The sequence below is a fragment of the Antrostomus carolinensis genome, unplaced genomic scaffold (assembly GCF_000700745.2).
Source record: "Antrostomus carolinensis isolate BGI_N321 unplaced genomic scaffold, ASM70074v2 scaffold3164, whole genome shotgun sequence".
Lineage (NCBI taxonomy): Eukaryota > Metazoa > Chordata > Aves > Caprimulgiformes > Caprimulgidae > Antrostomus > Antrostomus carolinensis.
The window spans coordinates 536-12,918 of NW_010308514.1; the positions used below are offsets into that span (position 1 = coordinate 536).

Genomic DNA, 12,383 nt, shown 5'->3' on the forward strand with positions numbered 1-12,383 from the left:
GAAAAAAACCACCAAAGCAACAGTAATTTTACCTAACACCTCTCCAACATTGATTATAATCAGAATATATATTTTATACAGATATATACACACATAAAATATATATACACATTTTTATATACACCTATTTATATACACATATAAAAATAAATTCCATTATATAGAATAGAATATTCTGTATTTCACAGCTGGTAACCATGGGCTCAGTTTGGATAAAGACATGGAAGAGTACACGAACACCAACATATATTTCACGGTGCCAGGAAGCTCCATTCCTGTTTCAGCTAAGCAATCAAAAAGCCCGAGTGACTGAAGAATTAATGGATAAACTTGAATACTCCCAACATGAACACATTTCATCTTTTTAAAATTAAGCTTGACTGGCCTGAAAGGAAGCAGCCTGATGAACTGTTCAAACCCATTAAGAATTAAAGATGGAAATAGCTGGGGTTTTTTAGGTGCTGATTGATTCTTTGGAGAAGTACTCTCAGATATTTCTGTCTTTAGAATTTAACTAAAATAATGTCAAGGTTTTCATATCATTATATGGTAAATTATAACAAAGTAGTCTGCATTCAAAGATTTCACTCCTCCTAATAGTACCTTATAAAATGATAGAAGGCTCCAACATATGTAATCATGATCTGTAAAAACTCAAGACAGATGATACATTAGTTGATTAAAAAAAAAGAAAATCACTAAGTATTTGATGTTGCATAGCAATTTATTTCCAGGTGACATGTTCGCTGTAGGAAGATCTTTAGGGAGAAAGTCAGAGTTCAATAATTCCATACGAAGCACCTGATATTTTGCCGCTCACCCTCACACCAGTATGTCTCAACAGGTAGTCACAGCCAGTATGACATATGGATCCAGCCTGAGCCAGCTGCTAATCCCCAAGAGCTCTAACAGTATTTATGCTGCCTCGTCAACACAGGTATTTGAGCTATGCTGTACAGCCGTCACTTGACTGAAAATTGCATATGCAAATAATACAACAGAATACAAAAACCACTTTATTACCAGAACAGAGAAAGGAGGTTAATTCATTATGAACTACATGGTTTTTGTGAAAGGGTATCAGACTTCTCAAAAGAAAGCATAAAACAAGTTTGTGTCCCACACAATCCATACTTTCTGGACTTGGCTTTTATTACTTTTTTTTTTTCTCCCCCATAAAATGTTTGTCACAAAGGAAAAATATTTACTGTGTATACATTATTTTGATAAAAAACTGTCAAAGACAACAATCAGGATAAAAGGAATTGGATTCCTTAGATTTGTTATTAAATACCCGCACATAGATATGTCCATATGCCATACACACTACTGCTAAATGTCACTGTTAACGAGTAAAGCACCACCAAGAATTCTTCTGCATTACTGAACTAACAAAGATTGAAACTTTGAAAGGCATTAAACACCCACCTCTTTTCCATCAAATAAATAGGTAACCTTAAACATCACTTGAAAGGCAGAATGACATACCTTTAACTGCGCTGAAATCAAAAACATTGACAGATTAATTACACATTTAAACATCTACTTGAGGTACCAACCAATTCAGAAGACCTTTAGGCATTGCTAGCTCTGCATCTGGCATAATAAGAGTGCAGCAACACAATGGTGATACTTCCTTTTAGCTGTACTGATGAAAATAAAATTTATTACTAAAATAATGCACACTTCATGTTTTAAAACTTTATTTCCCCCCCCCCTCCCAAAGTTAAGTTTTAAAAAGAGCACTAAAGGCATGATTATACAAATTTATGTTGAGGTATTATTTCACATGAAAAACTGCTTGTGTTGGAATAAACTCAGTTTTTCTTTCACCTCTAATACCACAGTACTCTAGAATGCATCTGCCCTTCAATATATAGGGGATTTATAGATTCAGCCACCATCAGCAGTAACAGAAGTTAGTCATTGCATCTCCAAATCACAATAGTAAATCAGACGTCTCTAAATGCAAATACAACATGCATGCCCACACATTCACACAAACAGCCTCCAGTTTCTCCTGTTAGATTTTTGGTACATAGTTAACAGCAGCCATTAGGAAGTGTTTCAGTGACAGCTTAGAATCCCTATGACCTGATCTCAAAGCTCCTATTCATGTGAATTGCATGGGAAAGCTAATGAGGGGTCACAAGATTTGGACATTTGCAGATGACTGAGAACAAGATTTGTTTCCCTAAACTTCTACCTTTCAGTAAATAATAATGCCACGAGAGCAAATAGTTTAAAGAATTTTCAATGCCTGTTAAGCCTTTTGGTCCTTTCTTCTGTATTTGTGTATCTCCTCATTACCTCCTCAATGGAAATTGTACTTAAGATTGTATTGTATTAAATTGTATTTCCATTTACTTCAGAAGAAACAATACAGTATTTTTTTTAAATAATATGAACAGAAGGTGATGTACTGAAATTCCTTTACTTAGTTGGTCTCAAGTGTCTCCTGTCAAACCTACCAACTGAGTTCAAGTACGTGGTAATTCAGGAAGTGAAAGAGCATTTTTTTTTTAAGATTAAGACAAAACTGTACATGTCAATTTAGCTGTGGCTTGATTAAACTTTAATCCACAAGTCTAATGGTAATAGGTGAGTGCCTGAAAATACTATACTCAATTTATTCTTTCAAGGTAATTTTTTTTGCATTTACTAAGATCAAGCATACCAGAAATTGGAAATGAGGAGGAGGAAATAAGCCAGCAAAAGAGCAACACAAACTGCTATGCAATCTTGCTCTTCCCAGTGAACAGCTGTTAGATGGCTGGCACCACATCCTCGCTGCACTACTTACTACACAAGCACTCTCGGAGGTAGGGGCATTAAGACACAACGGAAGCTCTAGAAACCAGAGGAACAGGAATTAAAAAAAAAAAAAAATCTTCACAAAAGGAACACAAACTGAGTTTTTTGTTTGTTTAATAAAAGCTTGCAAGGCACATGTTTCAATTGAATTGCAACATCTACAGCAAAACAGATCAAAGTTTGCAAAACGTTCCTGCAGCCCTTTTAGGGAGTTAAACCTGTGACCTGGCTGGAAACCAAGCTAGGGTTGTGTGTACAAGTCCGATGTAATTATGCCCTATTATTGTCCTTTGAGGGATATCATGAAACTCACTGTTTCTTTTACACAGAACGTGGAGATCAGAATAGACAAGAATATTTTTCCTAATCCATAGCTGGATAAGAAATTCAAGTTTATAATTTTCTTTGTAAAAATGATGCCTTTTTACTGGAACAACAGCAGTGTTTCTCCCATATAAAAGGCTCCTTCTGCTACTTAAGGCTGCAGTGCCAATGGTGCTGCAATACAATTTTCTCTAATATAAAAAGGAAGGTAAAAATCTTAAATGATTCTCCTAAAGCAGAATCAAAGTATCAAGAATACATCTTAAAAACTATGACAAAACTAATAACAACAACTATGTCACAGTTCAAATAAAGTTCAACATGTTCATTTAAACATGTATAAAGGCCAATGTGCTACATGATAAGTTTTCTTCAGATGTACAGATGACTTCATTTGTGTTTTTCTCAACATGTGTGCGCTACATGTAAGCAAACTACATTCTATGTGGCAACGCATACGTACATCATTGTGGTAAAACACAACAGGCAGTCAAGGACAGTTAAATATTGCATCTTGGCATGGCAGTCTAAGGCATGAAGCCGTATGCTATGCGACTTCATCCACCCAAGTGCAGTTGTAACCCTGAAGTTTGCTACCTGGAATGCCTTATTGCTGTTATGAAATGGTATTCTTGACAGATAAACTTCAGGCAAGTAAATGACTGACACAGAGACATGTAATTCCCTGACAGTGATTCAAAGGAATTCTAAACTTACTTCCAAATATTACATCCACATCCGTACTAGCACATACAGAGAAGGTTCCTGCCATAGCTCAAGTAGTACACTAGCTTCTGCTGTTATATGGGAATCGAACAAAGGCTGGAACAGTGCAGTGCAGTGCAGTAAAACATGTGCACTGGTGCACAAGCAAATAAATGCAGGCTGCACTTGGCCAGAGGCACACACACACACTACCCTCAACACAACGACTGTATCCTCAGGAAGGATGTTTACTTTTAACTTGTAACTCAGTTATACTGATGTTTCTCCCAGTGATCACATCCAGTATATTAAAAGGATTTATCTGAACATTGGTTTCAAATAAAATGCATAACCTAACATCTGATCAAGATTCATAGGTCTAAAAATATAAAAATCAGATTACAGACACGTTTACTTTTACAACAATAAAGCTTTTTTTTTTTTAAATCACTCCAATAGTGATAATAGATTTTAAAAAATCTCAGCACTACCTGTTAGTGTAAAGTAAGCAAATGTATCTGCATAGAGCAGATAAGAATTACACATATACACCAACATGCTGCAGTTCTTAATAATTTCAGAGTTAAAATCTCTGAATTTGCATTTTATCAACAAGTGTGGTAAGGATCGTTTTGCAGCTTTCATTTGCAGAACAATTTGTAGATTTTTCAGTTCAAGCTTCATCCTGTTATGCCAGATCCTTCATTAAAGACATCTGGGCTCCAAAGAGTCATTCCCACATGACTGATACATTGGTCTCTGGGCCAGATGTTACAAGAATCCATAACTGCAGGTAACTCCTAACGGGTGAATAACCTCTTCCAAAACTTAAGTCCCGGCTTTTTGTCCAGCTACACCTACATAAACAAAGTTACCATCACCTTTTATTGGGTTTTCCATTCACAACACCAAGATTAGGCCCAGAGTTGGAATTAAAAAATCATTAATTATCTTGAAAGTATATCAGCCAGCAACAAACAGGATGAATAGATAATTTGTTAAGAAAAATAGTTGTAGAGGCAAAGGGGGTCATATAAGGAAAACAAATTTTAGAGTGAAGCAAGATTGCAGAGTACTTTCCCAAATTTTCAAAGATCTCAGCGTAGTTGCATAATTGATATAAAAATAACTATGAACTATACCATTATTTATTAATGGTGGTGATTATAGTGTTTTAAATTACAGTCATGGCACTATCTTAATCTAACTATCACATCATAAGTTGAATGAAATGAATATCACCCATCCCTCCCCATACACACACACACACACACATATACCAACATGCACACAGAGAGGATGAAAGAGAAGTGCAGAAGTCTCAGTAGCAATACTGGCCCATTCTGATGGCTGCTAAGACACACGTAAGTATGCACACACGCACATTTCAGCATGGAAAAATCCTGCAGGCAAGTTCTTCCCAAACTGAAGATGTGACCTTGTCAACTCCTACTGCTAGGTCTAAATCCGAGCACTTCCACCAACATGTCTCTTAACAACGCAGGGATCAGTGCCTTAATCTACAGAAGTGTTGTTTAAATAAAATCTTCCTTATTTGATTTATAGAAACACTATAGCTACACATAAGATGTATGAATGTGTGTTTGATAAACGGAAATGTTTACAGTGGTGTCCTGGTTTTTGATAGGAAGATAGGAAGAATTAGAACAACAAAAAAACCCTAAAAAACCCAATCATTTACTTAAAAAGATTTGGGATACTGATTGCTTTCTTGCTAGAAAATAAAAGCTATATGACTCAAATGAGCTCTTTAATTAATTTTTCTGCATTTACTGAAGTCTACCCATATCAGCTCTCTAACACTAAAGTTAGAAATCTCATTTACATGAGGATTAAGATGATTTATAATGGGAAGAAAAATGCAAAAACGTGGAAGACTGTCACACTTTGTAGAGACTGTAAAATCGATGTATTTTCCTGTTTTCTTCAAGGAGGGTATCTGTGTCTGTTGATCTGTAGTTCAAAGAAATTCCAGTTTGGTAAAATAAAGTTGTCAATACACTGCATGTGTGCACATGTATCTGCAAAAATAACTTCCTTGATCAAAAGGAACTTTTCCAACTGAAATTCATTCACAATCAATCCTCAGAATGAAGCTTGCATGCTTTTTCATGACTGGAAGGATATCACAGTGTTGATTCTATACACAAAGTAGGATCTATTCCAGTATACTCGAGTAAAATAATTCACGTATGGAGAATAGTTCATTTTGATTTCATTACAAAATCGTCCGTATTTTGAGTAGGCATAACTGTCGCCTTCCTCACAAACCATCTGTCAGAAAAGAAGAAGATCTAATTAAAATACTGAAGATAAGTGGTTACAGAACCTAATTCTGTACATTTAACTTACATCTGTATTCTGTAAATTTCATTTATGATAGACATTTAATTTCTATACTGTACAATTCCAATAAGCTGAAAAAATATTCCCCTATCATTTGCTTAACCATCTAAAATAGCTTTGGTAAATTAATACCTTTGTCAGGATAGCAGACATTAAAACCAGTGTACTTTATTCATAGAATAAAGAACAACAGCAGTGGAAATCATCCACATGTCCCATTTACCCAGTACTTCAAACCTGACCTGCACATAGTATAACACCTATGTAGGGAAGGAAATTCTCAATTACCTTTTCCAGGCCAAGTAAGTTTGACATATCTAATAAAGACTGAAGACACACACACACACACACACACACATCACCCCATAAATTCCAACCAATTGACTTGGAAGCAAATTGCTTGTGTGTTTTAGCATCTACTATTTGATATCCTTGAAGAAATCCCTTTGCTACTCCTTCTAATAGCACAAGTTAACATGGGTTTAAAAAAATGTTGTAGGACAAATTCATGGAGATGTATCGGTGGCTTCCAAACACAAAGTTATTTCCTCTGAGCTACAGTCCTTCAGCAACAGACTGCTCAAAAACGTCTCTATCTTGCCCTATCATATGCTCTCAGTCAGTGTCAGAAACAAGACATGTGACTAGGACTACAGGACATAACCCAAGCTAGAAAGTAACACTTATCTTCTTAAACACAGCAATTTGGAAAACACATCCATAGTCCTGTCAAGAGCATAACAGCCTGTGCACTGTCTCACTTACTTTGTGAATAAGTAAGAGCTGCTGTCTCCAACTACATATGCACTAGCTTCCACTAGTTTGGAAAGTCTTGATAATTTTTCAGTAAGACTGTGATAGTTTAACTTAGACAATTTTTGTTAGCAAGCAGAGAGGTTTGTTTCAAAGCTTGCTGAGACAACACACTGTGTCAACTTTCAGGAACAAACTATGTCAACTTTCATAAAAAAAAAAAAAAAAAAAAAAAAAGACGCTTTTTTCCTGCTGGCCATTCCCGGGTTTTTTCTTTCTGCAACTAGCATTTTTAGCATCCAACTCAGTATGGACTAAGCCACAGACAGAAAGCATAAGTGATGTTCATTACTAGCCAACCACAGTTCTTCTAAAAATATTGAACACTCAGTTGTCTACATGTAAATGTATAAACCAGTTGCTTTGTGACAGATTTACATTACAGACATTCAGCAGAACAGATTTTACCTGAAACTCTCATAATGAACCTTCCTTTCCCCTTCTTAATCTCTTCACTATAAATAGGATAACCCTTGGCACTTCAACAATCTTGATTACACAAAAGTAATACATGACTGTTGTTGTGTACTGACAGCACCGTGTGTGGCATTTATCAAAGACAGGTTCCTTGCACTGGATACCGTCTTTTGAAGTGGTTTATTTTTTTCCCTCCTTTGACTGAAATCATCATCACAAGCAACAGCTGCTCTGAAAAGCACTGGGAAGTGTTCCTTAGGATGAACTGTTGAATAACTGGGTGCTAGGAATTAAAGGAGGAAGAAACTCATTCTGATATATGAATCAAAGAAAAACTTAAAAACTTGACAGTACAACTGTGCTGCTGAAGTGAGGATGAGATCAGGATTATGTGTGAGAGAGAAGCATGCAGGAAGCATGGAGATGAGAGATGCAGGGGTATAGAGAATGGAATCCTGAAATTGGGGTTCATTGTTCCAGCTGACATCCTAAGTGTGAAGAGGGAACAGGAACTTACTTATGTGAAAATACATCTGAGAAGAAACTGAGAGATAACATGTGCTAATTATCAATGATGGAGGTTTTCCATACACACACACACACTCTGTTATGGTATGGTATATTGGTTACAACATGGATAATCATGGCATACATGATTTTAGAAGCAAGGCAAAGAAAGAAAAAGAATAGATTTCAGCAGTGCTAAGGAAGTTAATAGAAAAACAGAGACAATATCCTCCATGGATAAACTGGCCAGGAAACCTACAAGTAAAACTGACACCAGTTGTAGATTCTTGGCAAAATTAAAAAGTAATCTCCTAAAAACATACCACCCCTATAATTACTCCCTCAAATTAAAGCAACTACAGAAATGAAATGCTTGCATTACAAGTTCTTTTGAAAAGTGTATAATTGAAAGTAGGGCTTATAAAATACCTAACACAGACTAACAGCTTGGATTTTTCCCCAAGAATGGAATGTAAGATTATATGCAAGAAACATATGTATTCTCCTCATTTTAAAAAAAAAAAACCTAACAAAAAAACCACCCAAAACTAAACCAACATTCAAACCAAGGATTAACTTGGTATAGTTAATACACACAGGCTGTAATGTCAAACAGATGCTTAAGTTCTTTTTCTTAGGAAACCAACTAAATGAAGCTAACCTGTGACTGCTTAGAAGTAACTGGTGACTCCTTCTCCCCTGTTGACCTGAGAATAAGCAACCAAACCTTAAGTGAGTTTACAGCCACTCCTGCCTTTATAAAGTCAAAACTGCTGGATTGCCACGAGGCAGATGAACAAGTGGTAATGAGATCACTTTATAAACCCCATCCCATTCCCTACTTCAGCAGCAAGAGCAGCACTATCAGCATTGAGAACAGACACAGCATGGCAATGACTGAAGTATTCATGGGTATCTTCATAACTCTACAGTTTATTCAACCAATCTTTCTACCAGCTGTGGCTTCAACTATCTACTGGAGTGCTAACCGATCTGCAAGGCTGAACCAAACTGACTTGTAACCTCATCAGTACCAAACAGGCTGTTCCGAATTGAATGGCACGCTGGTCCCCCTCAAGCAGAGTTTTAGAAGAAGTGAGTTTATCCATTTTAAAATTCCATCTTTAAAACTAGTAAAGAATGCCTTTGAGGCAGGGCTTTACTGCTTTTTTAATAACCTCTTCAGGTGTTATGGTCTTAAACATTTTTATATAGTTAAATGGTATGTAAGGATTGGCAGAAAAGCAGCACAGCTGAATACTAATGTATTAGGAGGGATTAGGGCAGTGAAAGATAGCATGGGGTAAGATTACAGGTGTATAAGAAAAAGATAAAACAAAACTTAACTGATTACTTTTAAAATTTATGAGTCTTTGTCTACATGTCAATTACAATCAGAAAAATAAGATCAGCATTATAAGATTTATTTTTAAATGAATCATTTATGCATTTCAACATTCATTTTTTCTTACTGTTACTTACATGACCATTAGCAATATCCAACAGATCTTTAACTCTACATCCTCTTACAGGTCCCACTTCATTGCAAATTGAATCTTCAATAATCAGAAAATTGGCTTTGTAAGATGTGAGTATCTTATAAATATCCTCTGCTGACCTCTTTGAATAGATCTGATAAATCTATAAATTAAGAAAATAAGTTCATGCAATGGAAAAGTCAGTGATAAATTAAATACTTGGGGATCACGGTATTCAGAATGCTGCTCACATGCAGTGGGAGTGGCACCAAACAAACAATTTGCACTGCCAGGTGGCCTGAGGGACACAGAAAAGCAACTAGAATGTGTTTGTCATGAGGAATGTTACAAGGTCATCTTTGGAGCATTAACATTTAGAGTACTCCCATACAATCAGGCACTTCAGTCTTACATGATGTAACAGTCTAAAAATCCCTGATAACACACACACCTTTATGGAACTGGATACTCACATTTTCATTTCTTTTTAGAAGGTCATCATCATTATATAAAGGCAAGCTTGACACCATCCATCCAGTACAAAGCTTAATCACACCCATTAACTGTGGGCTGCCTGCAAACACAGCAGCCACAGGAGCCTGTCGCCTGCAAAAGCAACATCAACATACACAACCGATGCATTTCTCAAAACAATGTTTTTAATTTTAAGCACTGTGTGAATCTTTTAAGGTGCTATGGTATGAATTATAGTGCATGAAGATATCATTGGGGTCTAATTACAATTGGTATTAATGCTGCAGTGACAGTAGTTTCCTGGCCAGGAAGAACTCAGATCTGCAGTAATATGGAGTTTGCAAGGAAGGTCTCCTGCTGGAGCGAGGGCTGATGGCTGTTCTCCTCCCCTCCTTGCAATCCATAGAGCACCATTCCTAGTGGTCCTGGAATGAACCAAACTATGGCTTTTCTGAATGGTTGCGGACTTGTGACAAAACAAGCTTGGGAAGGACAGTAGATAGAAGGAGAAATAACATGATGTTATCTTACAAGGGAAAGATTTGTGATTATTTCCATTTGATCGCCAGGACCATGTATTTAATTACCTACAAGTAAACAGTGCCATGATACAGAATAACCTCTACAGTAATTATGTTTCTGGGTTTGGTTTCATCTTTTGACTATTCCTATTCCTGCATTAGTGAAAGAAACCGGTCATTGTCACACTTCATTACAGACTTTGAGGAACTTTTCCTCAAATTTAAAATTCAAAATTATTTCATTTTATCAGAGAAAAAAATATAAGGAAATATACTATAATAATGACATTCAACTGAAACTCCAATATGGATATCTAAGTATATCCTCAAAAAAAATTTCCTTATTTTCATTAAAAATATGAACAGCTGCTACAAATAAAGGTAGTCAAATTGCTCTTAGCTGAGTGAATCTCAATACAATTCACCATGATTAATTACGTACTTGAAGTGTAATATATGCAGACTAATGTAAAAGCCATTAGGTACTTGGCATTATTCCACTTGCTGCCTTGAGAGCTACAGCAGTGACAAACAACATGCACTACTATTAACAGAAAGAAGAAATTGGCTGGAACACCGTAATTACCAGCCTTGTCTTTTCTGAAGATGAACAGGTTGACATTAAAGACTACATAAATACAGAAAATAATATTATTTAAAAATTCAGTTAAAGGTAAGTAAGTTATCTGAACATGTAAGTTATCTGCACTTTCAGAGAAGTGCAGTTCCTAAGGACATAGTTCAGAGTTAGATTGAATGAGGCCAGAATCCAGTTCTGAAACTTCTGGTGAGAAGAAAAATATATCTGTATTAGCTGTCTATATGGCTCAGTATGAACTATAAAACAGAGGTCAGTATTTGCTATGCCCTGCCTAGCCAGCCAGATAAGAACCTTTCCAGCTTTCTGGTCAAAGGGGAAGTTTGAATCATACATGTTACACTGCATGTTTCTTGACTGAAGTCTCTAAATCCTCACATTCAGGTGTTTCATTTTACTGGCTCATGCTCACAAAAATTTCAGTGTTTCTATCCCCCGTGGAATTACAATCAACATGAATCCTCTAATCTAGTAAGAAGTTAGTGTGCAAAGAACCAAATGCTAAGATGTCCACCTTTACTGGGAAATTAGGTCTAGTAATTATACTGAGCACTATTTGCTTGCATGTTTCCGGGTCTTCTCCTCTTGTAACCAATGATAAATTCTTGGTTCTTTCCCTGGGAATAATACCAAACTTTAAATACACATTTTTTCCTACCATTTCCCCCTATATCACGTAATGACTTAGCAAGGAAAAAACTCAGATTCTCAGAGATAGTTCCAGAAAATGCCGAAATAAAAATACCCTGACAGAAAGAAGTAAAATAGAAATGCAGGACTTCATACTTACTTTATCCATGTCATGAGTTCTACTGTATCAGGATCATAGAATTCTTGTAGTTCTGAAAGCTCTGTCATTATCCTAGGGAAAAACTGATGGAAACATATTTTTGGTTACTCGCAGTTAAAAAAGAATAACTGATAGAACATTTCATTATATTAAAGCCTTAAATAACACAACAGAAATGGGTTTCATCTAAGTTTTCCCTCCTGATTGGTATCTTTGTTTGAATATTTTGCAAAACATCTCTATTTCATTAGAATGCTTACAAATAACTGGTATCTTTGTTTGAATATTTTGCAAAACACAGTTACCTGACAGCAGGAGACCTTCTCCAAAACAAGTATGTTGAATTCAAGTTCTCATCTCTATTTCATTAGAATGCTTACAAATAAATAACTAACTATGTGGTAACAACATTCATCAACTTTAACTGTCTTAAAAGCATCCAAACCACAGTTCAGGTTTTCATATGCAAATGTGTACAGATAAGGGCACTGAACCAAGAAGGTGACAAATCTCATGGTGAACCTTCCTGAGCAGGAGGGGTTAAGACTGTTGTGACTTGATGGAAAGGTGTTGTG

General features: G+C 36.0%; 1 protein-coding gene across 1 annotated transcript in view; it reads right to left on the bottom strand.

Annotated features, from left to right (window-relative positions):
- Positions 1-5,856: 5,856 nt before the first annotated feature.
- The window catches only part of DPY19L4 (dpy-19 like 4), a 27,772-nt gene continuing 21,245 nt past the window's right edge, over positions 5,857-12,383 (bottom strand). The window contains 4 exon segments of the mRNA XM_029084436.1: positions 5,857-6,138; positions 9,430-9,588; positions 9,899-10,031; positions 11,809-11,891. Of these exon segments, the coding sequence (XP_028940269.1) occupies positions 5,974-6,138; positions 9,430-9,588; positions 9,899-10,031; positions 11,809-11,891 (540 nt within the window). The 3' untranslated portion in view covers positions 5,857-5,973.